This window comes from Hibiscus syriacus, unplaced genomic scaffold (genome assembly GCF_006381635.1).
Source record: "Hibiscus syriacus cultivar Baekdansim isolate YM2019G1 unplaced genomic scaffold, ASM638163v2 tig00117000_pilon, whole genome shotgun sequence".
Taxonomy (NCBI): Eukaryota; Viridiplantae; Streptophyta; class Magnoliopsida; order Malvales; family Malvaceae; genus Hibiscus; species Hibiscus syriacus.
The window spans coordinates 1,443,375-1,460,922 of record NW_024063516.1 but is presented as its reverse complement, the minus strand read 5'-3'; the positions used below and the strand labels follow the sequence as shown (position 1 = coordinate 1,460,922).

At 34.8% G+C, this 17,548-nt stretch overlaps 3 protein-coding genes across 4 annotated transcripts in view; 2 read left to right on the top strand and 1 right to left on the bottom strand.

Annotated features, from left to right (window-relative positions):
- LOC120194585 (calcium permeable stress-gated cation channel 1-like) overlaps positions 1-8,449 on the bottom strand; it is a 29,999-nt gene extending 21,550 nt beyond the window's left edge. For both annotated transcript variants that reach the window (XM_039196846.1, XM_039196849.1), the window contains exons 1-2: positions 8,435-8,449; positions 3,107-3,114 (exon numbers count right to left, since the gene is read on the bottom strand). The gene's annotated coding sequence lies outside the window, so the exon portion shown is untranslated. The remainder of the gene's footprint in view (positions 1-3,106; positions 3,115-8,434) is intronic.
- Positions 7,388-10,343, top strand: LOC120194590 (probable carboxylesterase SOBER1-like). The gene is made up of 6 exons (XM_039196855.1): positions 7,388-7,710; positions 8,330-8,382; positions 9,163-9,286; positions 9,368-9,489; positions 9,906-10,013; positions 10,110-10,343. The coding sequence occupies exons 1-6, from the start codon at positions 7,395-7,397 to the stop codon at positions 10,197-10,199; spliced, it is 813 nt and encodes a 270-aa protein (XP_039052786.1). The 5' UTR covers positions 7,388-7,394; the 3' UTR covers positions 10,200-10,343.
- Positions 10,344-11,602: 1,259 nt separating this feature from the next.
- Positions 11,603-12,379, top strand: LOC120194604. Its single transcript, XM_039196863.1, has one exon. It carries the CDS (start codon positions 11,687-11,689, stop codon positions 12,311-12,313), a length of 627 nt encoding a protein of 208 aa, XP_039052794.1. The 5' UTR covers positions 11,603-11,686; the 3' UTR covers positions 12,314-12,379.
- The last annotated feature ends 5,169 nt before the right edge of the window (positions 12,380-17,548 follow it).

Below are 17,548 nucleotides of genomic sequence, written 5' to 3'. Positions count from 1 at the left end.
GAAGGCGAGATTTTGTATTGTAGTGACTGACCGCAAATAGGTGTTTTAATCCATAAATAACTCAAATATTGTAATATTATCAGTCAGATATTATCTCAAATATTACCAATTTAGCACGGCTAAATCTACGAGATAATTTGTTGAAATTATTTATTTCACGAGATAACGTTCTCCCAAGATTAATTGTTGAAGTAGGGCGAATTGCACAGTGTTGACCGTAGGTCGCCATGCCTTCCAGGCGACCTACGACGTGGCAGCTTCAGACGTCCCATGTACAACTCAACCCATAGGTCGCCATGCACTCCCAGCGACCTCCTAGGTCGCCATGCACTCCGGGCGACCAAGGAGGTCGCCATGCACGCCCGGCGACCTTGTCTCCTTGCATGGCCATGTGATATTTCTGCACTTCTCGCTCTATGGATGCAACGCATGCATGAGGGAGCAGAGGGTTAAAGCTTGGTCGTCGGGCGTGCATGGCGACCTTCTTGGTCGCCCGGAGTGCATGGCGACCTATGGGTTGGGTTGTGCATGTCTCATGCACACGATCAGTCCCTCGTCGGAAGCTGCCACGTCGTAGGTCGCCCGGAAGGCATGGCGACCTACGGCCAACGCTGTGTAATTCGCCTTACTTCAACAAATAATCTTGGGAGAGCATTATCTCTTGAAATAAATAATTCCAACACATTATCTCGTAGATTTAGCCATTTAGCACTGTGATAGAGTGATAATAAGGTGCATTACATGGTACATGTTTTTGCTTAGGTGTATTGAAGATGTGTCTCTTGAAGCATGTTTTTTAAGAAAAATATTGACATCGTTTTAAGAAACATACCTTCTAGGGATTTTCTTACCTTAGATTTCCTAAAAACATATTAAAAATATATATTTAAAAAAATAAAAAATAAAATTATAGAAATCAATTATATAATTTAATACATATTAGTTCTATGAGTTGAAGAGTCTAGTGGTATTAGTTTATATATGCATATTGGAATGTTTGGATTATGTTCCTTGATAATGTGAGATAAAAGATAAAATGAATATTCCTTAGCTTTTTATATTATCTCTATATCTAATGAATCCACTCATATACTTAGGATTAGTCTTAATTATTCATTTGAATGGTTATTTATCTACTATTCTTTGTATTCAATATTTACTTTGAACTAATGATTAAAAAAAACAAGTATTTAAATATATTAACATATCAAAAATATATAATCTTAATTAATATAAACTTTAATAATAAATATCAACTATGTATTTATTTATTTATACATGTATTGCATTTTATCTTTATCTTTATTATCTTTATCTTTATCTTTATCTTTATTTTTAATTTACTTAACTGCTGGAGGTCTTCCACGGAAGTTGTTCTCAACCTGACGTTGAGGGCAGCCTACTATACTACCTCTCCCTTATCCCATTACATATGTTAATAGGGTTTTGTTGTTGTTGTTGTTGTATAAGTGGATTAATTAGATATAGAGATAAAAAAAATTAAAGAATACACATTTTAGTTTTTACCCCACATTGTCAAGAAACATAACATAAACACTTCCATATGCCTATATAAACTAACACCATTAAACTCTTCAACTCATAAAATTAATATGTATTAAATTATGCTATTAGTCCCTATAATTTTATTTTTAAATTTTTTTAAAGTATATTTTTAATATGTTTTTAGGAAAGGCTCATTTTCAAACGTGTCTTTGATGTGGCATTGGAAGACACGCACCTTCTCACGTGTTGTCATGTCAAAATTTGAGAAAATGGTTCCTGACAGATAATTTTATAATTTTTGGATGATTTTTGAGTAAAAAGGATCAATTTTTGCTATTAGATACCGAGTGTTTATAGGAAAGTATTTTTTTTAAATATATTAGATTTTATATATTTTTATTTGAAAATGTATATTAAAGTAAATAATATTATATAAAATCATTTCATTTCCAATTTATAATAATTTTAATTAAAATTTTCTTGTGATGTGATAATAAAAAATGAATTTTAAAATATTAAAATTAAAAGTAGGGATGGTAACGATTCTAATTAGGGTCGAGTTCTTGGTCAATCTAATTCTACCAAAAAATATGTATCCTCCATAATCCAAATCGACTCGATCTAAATTTTTGGAGTATAAATTCGACCCGTCTCAACCTGGTATAAAATAAGGACTTAATTAAAAAATAATTATTTTTTGAAAAATATATTATTATCTTCGGGTCTAGTCGGGTTTGAGTTTTGTCACTTTCCACTCAATCCTAACCCGGCCCGACTCCACCTCTTAAAAAGTCCGACCCAATCTCAAATTTCTTTTTTAGAAAATCTGACCCTATTAGATCGAGTCAAATCGAAACTAATAGATTTTAAGCTAAATTATCATCCCTAATTAAAAACAGTTATCAGCCCCTCTAATACCTCATGAAAAATAATGATAAAAATAAATAAGTATGATTAAATTTATGATTCTACTCAAAAATCTTATTTGACTTTGATAGATGACAGTCGTTGGTAGTTGCTTTTTAATTTTTTTTAAGTCGTTGATAATTATTAATGATTTTAAAATTTCAATAAACATCATTTGATTATTAAACACACGATAATTTTATTTAAAATTGGTATAAGAAGATGATGATTTAAAACGTTATATTTTTATTTTTCCCACATTGTTTTAGAAAAACTTTAAAAAGCTAAAACGAAATATATAGTCTTAGCTTTGAAAATAATAAAACAATACTCCTTTCTTTACACTTTAGAATTAATGATCTTCCCACTATTTTTTTTTTTGTACATTAAAGTTTAGGTTATGAGTGGTAGGGTCAGTACATAGTTAAAATTTAATTGAGATTTATATAGAAATTTATAGATTGTCTATCAAGAGTGACAGTGGTAGAATTCGAACTTGACCTTACAAACTTAAATTTTCATTATTATTGTCATTAAGTTAATAGCAATAAAGTAATAATTAATAAAAGGAACTTGGCAAATAAATGTTTTCAGATTAATAAAAAATCAATAATAATACGAGTGAGCAAGAAAAATAACAATTATACTCTTAATCAACAAGTTATATATTTATCTTCGTGTTTTTATTTAAAACAAATACTACTAAAAGCTAAATCACAATTGCCTATGGTACACAGGTATACTTGTCATGAATCATGATCAATTGTGGTATCATATATTAAAAATTTGGATGTAAAGATTTTTTTCCTGGTTTAAAAGGGTTTGTTTTAGAATATCCTGGCCGTTTGATTCTTAAACCTAGGAAGTTGATGTGCTAGATTCTTGATGATTATATAATGCAAGTGGGTTGACCTACGTGCTATAATGCCATTCCTCCCAAAGGCGAGACTCATGATGCCATGAGATGTGGGGAACATAAATGTTGTGCTCACATTCATGTCTTGTTCATTACACGGTGAAAAGAGAGAGCATAAGATCCAACCCTTTATGATCACAATTATGCATTTGGATGACAAATAAAAACTTATAAAAAGAAATAATGTATAATCTCTTAATAAAATACCAATATTTCAGGGATTAAAATTCAATTAACTCTTTGATTTGTAAAAGTGTTGGGTGCGAATGAAAGAAAAAGAAAAGTCGCTTTCATTTTTGTTCCTTTTTACAGTAACGTCAATACTTGAAACTAAAGTTTCCAGCCTTTATGCCGGTGAAGTGTGTATAAATAAACGAAAAGTAGAGTGATCTTTAACAAAAGGGTTGGAGAATAGGCCGAATGACATAATATAAAATGGCACGGATGAAAGCAAAAAAAGAATTCACCAATATACTTTATTGGATAAAAGGAACATTGAAGTTTAGCAGAGCTCACAAGGGAGAAAAGCAAAAACAACAAACAATGATTCTGAACCATGTGATGAACATAAGTCAAATGGGCACTACAAGAAAGAGGAAGAAAGATCCAACGGTTGAGAATAAGCAAAGTCATAATTGAGACTGGACCCCAAGGTTGATGGGTAAGGGGCTGGGTCGTATAATGGTGAAAAGGTGTGGGGACGGATCTAAAACGACTCGAGTGTGGGAAAGAAATAAGAGAATGGTTGAGATTTTTCACCCTTGTTAACATCTCCTGTTTCTCACCAAAAATGACGAGCCATGTGCAATCCAAACAAAAGTTACCTAAAAAGAAACCACATTATTTCATTTGTTAAAATTGGATCCCTTGTAATCTTTTGTAACTTAAAACTTTTATGTCAAGATTTTCTTCATTTCGGCTTATTATTTATAGCAACAATAGATTGTTCCAAAGGGGTAGTGACAGGCCTGCAAATGTTTTAAAGATTAGGGCTAATAGGGACAACCATAAAAGATTCTGGATTTACAAGCAAGACAGCAGATCTACCTAAGCTATGATTTCATTAGATGCCTCATAAAAGTTTAGATTGTTGAAAGGATTGCAGCAGTTTGTGAATCTTCAGCGAGTCAGGGTACAACTGCCAGGAAGGCTCAGCATTGAGAGCCAGAGATCCTGGCTGGTAAAGGAGCCCAGAACTTGGCCGAATATAATGAAAAGTCCCACCTCCTGCGGCAAAATAAACTGGACGGGGAAACCAAATTTTACAGACAAGGGAAAAAATATCTAAACGTAAAAATGCAAATTCTCACAAAGGTTAATGGGGAATTTACCTAAACTTGGACTTTTTGCGATATGTGGAATACATTGAGGAATAATACGGACAAGGAATAAGATGGGGTCCATCTGCAAGCCCTGTTCCTTCTTCTTTCTATGGTTCCAAAATACTGAAATAGTACAAAGGAATTGACATTTTCCCCAAGATTCTCTCTTTTATCTACAGGCCTTTCTTCATTTAACCCAGACGGAGATAGTGTAACACCCAAGGATCGATGAAACAAAACCAGGAGTTGCTTTACAGGCTTTGGCTATCTTTGTCGATTCCACCAGGGAGTAAAATCCAAAGTTTCGAATAGCCGGTAATATTGAAAATGCCAAACCGCCATTAATAACGACCGTTCATCGTTTCAAAAAGGCATCCATGGAAATTCATACAAACAGGACAGTCGTACTTGCAAATCGAAAATCTTTTGGAGGAGGGAAGTATTACCGTCGGACCTCATGGGATTTTTATGCTTCTATTTTCTAAATCGTGTAATTAACCCTTATATTTCAATTTATTAAAATTTAGTCATCATGTCTTATAAAAACTGTAGATGTAATAATACAGTCACACCTTATCAGTTACCATTTTGACTTAAAAACCAACAATTTAATAGTTATATGTAATTAATAAACAAGAATTAATCTTTCAATATTTTTTCATGCAACAAATTAACAGCTTTATATTTTTGCATGCAAGAATTTAACAACTCTAAATTAAATATGTCTCTTCTAGTTTGGTGTCCACGTAGATAAAAGACGACTGTAAATCTAATTAGACGTGACTTTACAAATATTGTTATTAGACACATTTTCACCTATATGGCACACTAAATTATAAAATTTTGTAAATATTTTTTTAGATATTATTACGTTAAATCGTCAAAAATAATAGTATTATTTAAGTGGGAAAAAAACCTTGGGCTCGTAGCACTAGGCCAGACCTTGAGCTTCACTAGTTTTCTCGCAAGCAGTGAACTAGAAGTGCACGTATTCACAACAACAACAATGACAGACAGGCAACCAGTAGATCTGAAAGTTTCGATTACTTCCTTCCAAGCTGTTTCCTTGTTTTATCATTGTCTTTTGTCATGGCTTGTTATGATTTTTAATTGCTCACCAACTATTAATATATTTTTAATGCTTTCCACACCAGATTTAGATCAATTCATTAAACCATCATTGATTCCAACAGGAGTTAAATTCATGTTAATGCATTTATTCAGGAGATTAAAATCATACAAAAAAGTAAAGGTTGGGAATGTTTTTCTACACCTGAACTTTTGTCCCCGTCAAGTCTCGTCTCTAAGTAGAGAGTGGTAGTGAAATTTACAACAACATTGGTGTATTTCAAATTCACCCAAAAACCTAGGAAACTTTAGTTTGTAATAAATAATTAATCACCAATGTATTTTATTTTACCCCCACAATATGGATTGATCAGATCTTCGCTATATTGGAAACGCCTTTTAGTTTTAGTGGGATTAGGTTGGGGCATTGATAGTATATATAAAATAAAACCCCTTTTGTAGTGTACCCTGTTAGCATATATGTGACCGGATCGTTTACATATAGGGTGCATGCATATGGCCGAGTGATATTTTGCATTTGCATTTGCGTTGTTTGTCTTGTAGCGTGATCTTGGGTCGTCAGTTGGCAAAGCAGGCCAAAAGTAAGAAGGATTATGGAGGGCTTCGACACCGTGTTTCCACATTCCACGTGGTGGGTTCACGCTCGACCAATTATCATGCAACTCATACCTTATATTCTATGGTGGATGGAAGAAAAAGGAGGATTCCATTATGGAAATCGGAATACGGATTACTATTGAAAGGGGATACTAATGAGGTACTTCTAGTGGATGGGGTGATGCCCTACCAATCTGATGGGTTTTATTGCAAAAACAATGGCGGCTGGGTTTTCATCAGCAAAGTAAACGCAGAACTGAAGAAGAAAGCATAGTGTTGTAAAGAAAATCCACCACATCTATACGCTCTTTTTCAACCTACTGACCTTCAACCATTGTTTCCATGTGCATTACCATCCGTGTATTAATTGGATATCCACAAACTCTCTTTTGCAGACTACGACACTTCTTATTCGGTTTCAAATCCAATTATATATCCAAAGCCCCATGTTTGCACCTGCAAACTTCACAAAGCAATCAAATTATGACTCCATATCTTTTGAATCCAGACATAAAACTTAATTTGAAAAGAAAAATAACTTCAAATTTTACATTTTTGTGACTTTATGCAACATATTCAATACCTCTACTATATATATATATACATATTCACACATAATAAAAAAGGAATAGGGAAAAATATTCGATCTGATTATCTATATTTCTCGGATATTTGATTTGAATTATCTAAAAATTAAAAAATGAATCAAATCAACGGATTGTATCAAATATTTTCATATACCCCTAATTTCATTTGAGTCATTGTAGCCTATACGCCCTCTTTTTACCTGTTGTAGGCTGTAGCCTGTGTTATCTGTTTTGGGGTCACCTTCTCAATTGAATTGAGAAGAAGTTTTAACAAATCTAAGTACAAGATTGAACCCTTTGTAGTGAGTAAGAGGTTCACTTCCTCCCCATACCTCAGCTTTAACCAATTGATATCGATTAACAAAAACTGGGCCTCATTATTACTGGGTCCATGCTGCTTGCTAAATTGGGCTCTGCTACCAACTGCATTCTAGAAAATTTTCGAGACAAAAAAGAAGGGATTGAAAATCAATGTATTGTAGAATTAAAGGGTCAGCGTGGATGGCCGAAGATATGCATTCTATATTGTTAGGCAACCCTACTGTTCTTCTTGCCGTGATCCTCGGTAGCACCATCATTTTTATTCTATTGATCCAACCGCGCCACCTGCTATATTCTTCTCCAAAGGCGGATTCCATGGCTGCTCGGAGCTTTGTTCTTTGGCTTCACGGGCTTGGTGACTCTGGCCCAGCTAATGAACCCATCAAGACTCTCTTTAGGTCTCCCGAGTTCCGAAACACAAAGTGGTCTTTCCCTTCTGCTCCTGAAAACCCCGTCACCTGCAACTGTAAGCTTCATCATTTACATTATTCTCGAACTGATTCTGCTTATTGACTTTTGTTATTGTGTTTTGAATGAAATGGTGTACATAGATCTGGTTATTTCTAGTTTAATTGGAGTTTCAGTGTAATTTGTGGCAGTTAATACGCTGAAACACTTTGGGGATAAATGTATCGGAATAGGAGTGGGTGACGATGATAAACTTCAAGCACGGAATCCCGTTTCTTATTTGAAATTTATTACGTTAATTTGTTCGTTTTGTCCAATTATAAGATGGTATTCCAATTGTACTAGTAAGAGAGAACGGGGTGGAGCTAACGGGAACAAATTCTTAGCAAAGGGTTTGTTTAATTTTTGCACAGGGTTTCGATGTCTTAACTGTTCACGATCTTTCAGCATTGGTGTGGAAAATATTCTTAGTCGCCCTTTTGCGACTGTGTATGCTTTGATTGCTCATCTATAGAGGTTTGACTACCGTGACAGACGGATTATTTCTCTTAAAAGTTCTATCTATCAGACAATTTAACTGGTGTCACAAGTCTAAGAGAATGACGTTGTTTAGAATAGTTGATTATCATTCATAATGATACCACAATTGTTATTTCTGATATATATTTCACTGGCAGATGGAATGGGGATGCCTTCTTGGTTTGACATCCATGAGATTCCTGTGACAGCTGTAAGTGTTGCTTGTTCTCCTTCCATATCATTTATACCAATACTGCTGGGACATTTCTGTTTGAGATGCCTTTTAGGTATCAGTATAACAAATTTATGTACACTTCATTGTTGATTCGTATATAGAGTGGGTGGTATGAAATACTGCCTACTATTGCTTATTAGCAAAGAGTAGATTATCTAATGTAGGAATATGAGTTACATCTCTGTTGTCCTACCATTGGTCGTCTGTTTTAACATTAATGCATATGCATGCATGCTTAGAAGGACTAAATCATTGCAAGTTGTGGGCTTTCTGTCACAGCCAGATTCTGCGTATGCCATGGATCATAAAAATGCACAATCCATGGATTTTGTTATGGTTATTAATTGACTGAATTCTTTTTCATAGGAAAAATAGCATAGATGGCCCTTTGCACATGCTTTTCACTTTTAATTTTCAAATTTCTATTTTCTGATTATTTCAACACAACATGAATAGTGGCCTTGAAGACAATTCCCTAGTGGGGTCAACCTGTGTCCTGACAGTAAGTTCTAAGCTTCCAATGTTCATGAACTTCATTATAGTTTGGTACTTGTTGTGCCATGTATCAGGTGAACGATATTTGCGTTAGGCTATTTGTAAATGCCATGCAAATGTTTTTCTTTACTTTGTTGTTTCTCTTGAAAAAATCACACCATCTTACAATCAATTACCTTTTTCCATCATGATGATGTGAATGCTCAGCTCACGTGCTCCTGATTCAGTTAGATGGTTGGTTTTGCTTATATATATATATAGGATTCTCCAAAAGCTGAAAGTGATGTCCTTAAAGCTGTTCAGAATGTGCATGCCATGATAGACAAAGAAGTGGCTGCTGGGACGAATCCTAATAATGTATTTGTGTGTGGATTTAGTCAAGGAGGTAGGAAGTCTCTCTCCAAGGATCATAGCATAATTCACTGCATTACTTGTGGTATGTTGCAAGTTTAACGACTTCTTACAGGTGCCTTGACCTTGGCTAGTGTTCTGTTGTACCCTAAAAAGCTTGGTGGGGGTGCAGTCTTCAGTGGATGGGTTCCTTTCAATTCTTCAATAATAGAAAAGTTCCCAGAAGATGCAAAGAAGGTGATTTTCATCAAATGCTCCAAGTTTATCCAGTACTTTATCACATTCCTTTTTCCCATCTTATTTGGAGCCTGCAAACCTAGAAATATCAGCAGATATTAGATTCTTAATGTCTTGTTATCAGAAAGTATTCTGTCAATTGCATTTAATGCTTTGTAATTGATTTATATCTTTTGACTAGAATATCTGCTTGTCTGAGATATATTTCCAGCTTTGTGAGAGCATCAGTCCTAAACTACCATTGCAATCCTAATTCCTGAAGATGCGATTGCTAATTGTGTTTGTTATGATTTCATGGTTAATAATATGTCATCTGCTGCTGGTTTTCTTAGATTATGAAATCTTCCTGAACTAACTCGATTATCCTAATATTTTGAAACATCCTTATGAATGGTGCGACACCTGAAATTTTGCAGACACCTATTTTATGGTCCCATGGAATGGCTGACAAAACTGTACTTTTTGAGGCTGGACAAGCAGGGCCCCCTTTCCTTGAACAAGCAGGAGTAACCTTCGAATTCAAGGTGTATATGCCAAATATTCAACCCCCCCCCCCCCCAATTTTCTGCTACTTTTTGTATGGCATCTGCTGATCTGCCGAAATTCCTATGCTACTACAGGCTTATCCTGGTCTTGGCCATTCAATAAGCAACGAAGAGCTGCAGTTCCTCGAATCATGGATTAAGACTCGTCTACAAAGTTCTTCTTAAAGGTTTAAATATCTTGAGAATGGCATCTAATTATCGTCATTGATTTTTAGTGAAATTGTTAAATAATTAAATATTACAATACATGTGTGGGTAACGTATGAAGATATTTTTCATCTCCGGAATGTTATAAGTTGGGATTGTTGCTTTATGTGAAACATAAGTTTCTAAACTTGGAGTACAGAGAAGGTTGTATGATCCAACCTCTTCAGTTTCATAGCAAACCGTTACCTACCAACAGTCGCATTTATTTGATTTAGGCAGGAAGGAATACACACAAAGTACCTAAAATTCCTCGTACTGATTATAGCCCCGCTGTTAGCTGGGAATTCTCTATTCGGCATTTACGTGAAAGAGCCAGGTTTGTTATTTGTTGCATGCAATTGATCTTTTATAGTAAACCCAAAAAAAGATTATATATTTTACCACTAAATTATAGGCTCTAGCAGCATTGCTTAAACTGAAATGAATTCAGTGTGTAGGTTGGTGGAATAGATGGAAGAAAAGATGTCGCCCTGGCAATGTATCTTTTGCTTAGTTGCTAATTAATCGATACTGGTATCTTCTTATTTATATTTGATGGCGGCTATGCTAATGTGTGTTTTTGACTAGTTCTAGTTATTCAATTAAGAAATGATGCGCTTGCACGAGAGTGTCCATGATTGTGTAAATTTCGAGCTTAAAGCCGTATATTAACAGAGTCAGAAAAAGAGAAGATTCAAACCTGGACCTATGCATTGCCTCCAGCTTCGAATCCTAGTTCCTGGAAGGTCACGGTTAAGAGAGAATTGGGCCGGTTCATGGGTCAGCTAAACTTAGCCTCAAACCGATGCATGAGTGGCATCCTTTTGTAGTTGTTCAAGAGTGCCATTGGTATTGGTGCCCACCCACCAAACCTATTTGATTACATTAACGTATAAATCGGGACAGTGAAGTGAGGTCTCCTTGGACAAATGGAGAACAATCACCATCACTGCACCAACTGCAACTCAAAACGACATGGACTAATGCTCTAATGTATTATTTGTTTTCTTTAAAATTATACCATGAGCTTTTATTATTTTTATTTAATATTATATTTAAACAGCTTGGTAAAAATATTATATGTAAATAAAATAATATTAATAATAATAATTTAACTTAATTATAAAATTATTTAAAAACTAAAACCAGACAATAAAATTAAACATTAAAAAAATAAAAGTTGAACTTTTTTAAGATATAAGTCGTTTAACTTTGGAGACAAATGGTTAATTAATCCTATAAAGAGAGATTTCAATTCACTCCACTCTGATGAAACCATTTAAGACCCGCGATGCACTTGACCGCACAGTTCCCCATACTAATGTCCCCCAAATCCTAAACCACGTCATCGACCTATTTTACGTTATGTTATTCTCTCCCTCGTAAAATACTAATAAAAGCCTCTTCAACCTTTCAAAAGTCATAACTACTCTGTCTCTCTCTCTGGCTGATAACTAAACTTGACCATGAAGAAGATATACCGGAGAGGCACGGTTCATCCATCACCTCCGATCACAACCGATCTTCTGTCCTTCCTTCCTTCCACCATCTTAACCCTCGCGGCTGCTCTTTCCCCAGAAGACAGGGAAGTCTTGGCATATCTCATCTCTTGTTCTAACAACGATTTCGGCAACTTTTCAACCCACGGCAAAAACACCCAAAAATATCCGATAAAAAGAAGCAGCAGCCGAGGCGCCATCGATCCTAATCATCCACCTCTTTTTACATGTTATTGTTTCAGGTGCTACATGTGTTACTGGGTCAGATGGGACTCGTCGCCGAACCGGCAGCTGATACACGAGATAATTGATGCTTTTGAAGATGGGTTACCTCAAAGCAAGAAGACAAAGAGCAAGAAAGAAAGGAGAAAGAAAAACGGCGGTGATGGGTCTGGTGGCTTGAAACAAGTCGATTTGAGCTTAAGAAAGGATGAGTCGAGTGAGTTGAAATCGGTAGAAACGAGTAGCAGTAACAGTGGTTGTGGTGGTGAAGTTTGTGGGCACGATGGTGAAGAAGAAGGAACAGAGAAGGGTACAGTTAGGAGGCTCGTGAACTTCATCGGAGAGAGGTTTTGGAATGTTTGGGGGCAGTGAATTTAGGCGAGGATCCAAGAAAAGAGGAGGGTTTAACTCCCCCATCCGATTTTTCTGAGTAAGAGAAAGAACAATGGAATTTCAAAACTCCCCCCCCCCCTTTCTTTGTATATTAAACCCTTTTACAATGTAAAAATGGGTAGTATAATCTTTAAATCAATCACGTTTTTGTTGCTTTTGAAGCAGCCTTTTGATAAGAGATATTATTGTCCTCCACCTTTTTCTTCTTGTTTAAGCTATCAGTTCAATACATTTACCATAAATAGACTTGAACTTTGTTATAAAATCATGCTTGATGGAAACTAGAGATCAGAAAATGGATAATCTTTGATTTATTTTTCCACAGTGAAGCAAATTTGTTTCTTATATTCTCTGTGTTTCTGATTATTTGCATCAGCGGTGGAATTGAAATTGAGGAATGACAAACGATTTTGTCACTGAATCAAGTGCTGGGGGTGTAATGAAGATACACTGCAACTATCAACCCCAACATGCTTACAATATTGATACATAAGAGAAAAAGTATAAGATTGGCTAGTGATGTTGTTCTTATCTACTTTAATCAAACAATTACTTTATGTAGTTGGTATTTGTTGAAGACTTTCTTCTTGTTCCCTTCAACTTGTGCTTGCCATGCTTGTATATTTTGTATTAATTGCCACTTGCCTGAGTTGGAATCTTCATGAAACATAGATACCTCCAAATAAATTAACAGTGGGCATGCATGGTGACTGAAAAGGGTGTAGGCGGCAATATACGGGCGTTTCTATTGAAATATCACCCTTAGACCTAATAATTATCTGTACGGTATCATTTCTCTTAGTATTACCAATTTAGCACCATTTTTGACATGGAATCAATAAAACGCGAATCTTCAGTCGCGTTTTCACGGAGTTTTGTTCGAGCCGTTACCACGTAAGGAAAGACGCGAATGGTCATTCTTACCTTTGCTAAACCTCAGATATGTCTGGAAGGCGCAGATTCAATCGAACCGTTCATCTCCCAAATTAATTATCACTCATCCCCCTCATCTCTCCCTATAAATACTACACTCAACATAACACTAACTACATTCAAATCTCAAATTTTCTCATTCTTCTTATTATCAATCTTTCTATTAAGAATATAAAATATTTTTATTATATTATAATTATTTAATAATTTATTATTTTATTAAATTTTATTATATTAAATTTTATTACTTTTTGCAGTTATAAAATGGAAGGCGATTTGTTACGTTTATATGAGAATTATATTTCAAGACATTTTGTCGATACGATAATAATTTTAAATTGTGTTGTTATTTTAATTATTGTGAATATTTTATTTATTTAATTTTTTAGTACTAGTTTATATTTTAATTTGTATATTGTTTATTAAATTAGAAGAGATATCATATATTAGATCAATTCATTCGTAACGTTAAGTTAGAGATACCTACTCGTGTTTGGCCGTATTTAGCCAAAGTTGGATTCGTTCCGGAGAGAAATATGAAGGGAACTGTAACCTTGAACCCAACCTTATTTTTGTATTGGTTAAGAGGTGGAGACCATAGACATACACATTTCATATTTAGTGTGGAGAGTGCACTATTACGTTGTAAGATGTTTTTATACATTTGGGGCTACTCATAGATGGGGATGTGATTTCTAGGGTGGCGGATGGTGACTGGCATTCCTTGTGTGAGGAGTATCTTGGAGGTGTCCTGCCTAATTTCAATGATGGTCGAATACCTTTAAATTGGTTGGATACAACTTTTCAACATTTGAGTCGTGAGGCCTCCGGGGAACAAGTTAAAATGTATGTACAAGTTTGCATATTACAACTCATAGGAGGGATCCTGATGTCCGAAAAATCACGCAACCAAATTCATTGTATGTGGTTGCATCACATAGCAGATTTCACGTTGTCAGTGCACTCAGTTGGGGCTTCGCAGTTTTGACATTTCTGTATAGGAAATTGTGTCAAGCAACTATTTATTGAAAAAAATGTTATCGGTGGATATATCTTTCTTATCCAGTCTTTAGCGTGGTATCGCATGCCCTTTTTATGTACGGTCGTGAAAAACTCGTTAGTATTCTCGCTATTGTTAAGGTAATTTCAATAAAATTTCATTATATACTCAACAAAATTATTTATATATGAATTCAGTATTGAAATTACTTAGGTGGTCAAGGGCAAGAAAAGATCATCAGGATCTACCGGATAAATTGGAAGAAATTTGGCTACTCATTGATCAGAATGTTGATACAGAGATATGTATCTAAATGTAATTATTTACTTTTACTTATCGTTATATAATTAGAATAATATTTTGATAAGAATTATATATATATATATATATATATATATATATAGTTTCAATGAGCTCCTTATTCTACTGAAAAAATGAGGATTTGTATCCCAAATCACTCGAGAGGCCCATTAGATGTATGGATGTTGGTGGCCCTCTTATATGTTATACTATTATCGAGTAACATCCTATTGATCACGTGCTCCGCTAATTTGGTTTCGTACAATCTATTTCGGAAATGATATGCATCATATCATCGATAAACGAGGCAAAAAGAAGTCGACTGACTGCTGAAGCACATTGAGTAGGTAATGATATGAGAGGATCGACATGGACTCATTCTCTATACGAAACCAATTTATGTGGATGATTATTCTGTTATAGATGATTATTATTAGTGGTTTAACACGAATGGAAAATCGTTCCTACTTTCCGGGGAAGCACGAGGTGGCAACATTCATCGATGCCGATAAAGACGTCCACAATCACAGCATCATTGTCCCCCAACTCATGGACAAAAACAAATGCTTTTGGCTCGTCCTTAACTGCAGCACTAGAACCATCACAACAGTCACCGTCTATACCGGTGTACATTCTACAACCGTTTCAGATGGCACCACAATCGTATCAGATGACACTGCAACCATTTCAGATGCCACCGTTTTCAGGTTAGACGCCATCATTTCCATATCAGATGTCACCGCAACCAGCTTAGATGCCACCACAGTTGGTTTAGATGCCACCGCCGCAAGGTTTTATGACCCCTCCTGGCGAATATTATACTTTCATGCTTGTAGACCCAACGTGGGGTTCATATGCTGCTTATTTGGTGGATGAAGGTTTACCACATACACAGACACCTTCGACGTAGTTTTTACACTTACCGATGTCGTTGTTTTAGCAGTTTTCTATGTGCGATGGGATAGCCAGCTATACACTTCTAGTTTCCTTATTCTATGAAGGTGCTACATCATCATCCGTCTCCTATCAACAAAATCTAGTTGCTCTTGATGATGATGATGATGATGATGATGATGATGATGAGAGTGAGAAGGAAGAACAAGTTATACGAAAAAATCCTCGTCGACACAGACATCCACTGTCTTGCGGAATATATTCAAGATGCAAACATCGATAGAGTTATTTAGTTTGTAATATTTTTATTTAATTTTGTTTATTTACCAGTAATTGTAAAGTTTTTATTTAATTATGAGTTTTTTATTTATTTTGTTTGTTAATGTTTTTATTATTTAAATGTTTGAATTGTATCGTCTGCATTTAATGTTTCTATTTAGTTGTTTTTATTATTTGAATTGTATCGTTGTCTTGTATTTAGTTTGTAATGTTTTTATTTAATTTTCACTTGAGTATCTCATTACTCAGTGATGCTCAAATGACATTAATTGAAAGTAAATGAAAATTAAATAACACAAGCTTAGATTTCATAAACAACAATTACATTATCACATCATTAATGGTTACCTGATGACAAAAAAGATAAACATGTTTTTCTATTGTGTCCTAGGTTTCTACAATATCCACATCTTTTGTTCTTTTTGGACGTCTCTCGTATATCCATATCACAATAAATTCGAGAGGATTTGGGACGATCGGGCTCCCTTAATAAGGATAAATCTGGTGTAATCGGAAGTCAACTCTTAACCTCATCAGGGTTTTTCTCCTTACCTATGGGGAGAACTCAAATTTATATACCTTAAATACTTCTGAAATTCGGTATACAGGATCCACAAAACGATTATAGTCTTGACGGGTATAAGAGCAAGCTGCTATGAAAAGGAGCATGGATACTTCAGAGCTTGAAAAAACCCACAGTCATACCATATGTCTCGCAGATTAACTCTGAACGAGTTAGTTTGAATCCCTTGAAGAGGTAATGACATCTCTGTGACATGAAGTAATTCATGGGTTCTAGAGAAGATTGTTATAGATATTTCATTTGATGCAATAATTTTTTTTTTGTATATCTGTAACTAATCTTGAGTGATAAACATTACCGTTTTGCACCCAAGTTTGAGATTGTCTCCCTAACTTGGAAAAAATGCTTACAAACAAAAAATATGTCATTTTAACCAAAGTTGTTACTGATAAATGACATACCCTTTTTATGGTCGTATTGATAGACACAACTAAGTTAGTCGTCACGTGTCCATGTCGATATCCAATATCATATACATTTGTCCATATTTTTTGTTGATGTGGCTAATGTAATTGTATCATTGCTCATTCTTTTCTCGCAAATCTTAAAGCATGGACTCAAATGTTTCAAGTAATAGTTCGTAACCTGAGCGTCAAATGTAGAACTTACCGTTAAGTTTCCATAAAAAATGAAAATGATTGAAAAATAAAATTAGGCATTTTGACATACTCATACGCATAAGTAATTGACACTTATCATTCTTTTTGAACTTTCTATGATGGTTAACAGTAATGTGTCGGATACAATATCAAAGTTGGACATAGGGTGGTTGCCATATTGGACCTAAAGAATCCATTGTTGCTTTGATCCCAGCTCTACGATATGAAATGACAGAGATTTTTCCCTCGTGACAACATGTAAGCGTAAGTTTCTAAGAAAAAAGTCCAAGAATATGTATATGCTCTTTCAATAAGGGCAAAAGTAACTAGAAGAATGTTGTGGTTACCATCTTGAACAACTGTCAATAGTAAAACTTTCTTGTATTTTTCATACAAGAATATCCCATCAATTTGTACCACGGGCTTGCAGTATTTCACAACATTAATACACTATGGGTAAGTCTGAAAAAATCGATAGAATTGACATCGATTGCAAAAGCACTCTATCATTGTGGTATGCATGTCAAGTTTCGAAGTCGAAAATTATCCCAGGATTCAATCTACGCACTACCCTAAACCAACTTGGTATTTCGCTGTAAGATGTATCATACTCGCAGTGAAATTTT

Bases quoted from the DNA above. Each gene is read 5' to 3' on its own strand.
- LOC120194604 (XM_039196863.1), top strand. From the start codon at position 11,687: ATGAAGAAGATATACCGGAGAGGCACGGTTCATCCATCACCTCCGATC.
- LOC120194590 (XM_039196855.1), top strand. From the start codon at position 7,395: ATGTATTGTAGAATTAAAGGGTCAGCGTGGATGGCCGAAGATATGCAT. The intron at 8,383-9,162 runs GTAAGTGTTGCT...ATATATATATAG, and splicing joins ATGAGATTCCTGTGACAGCT to GATTCTCCAAAAGCTGAAAG. The intron at 10,014-10,109 runs GTGTATATGCCA...ATGCTACTACAG, and splicing joins GAGTAACCTTCGAATTCAAG to GCTTATCCTGGTCTTGGCCA.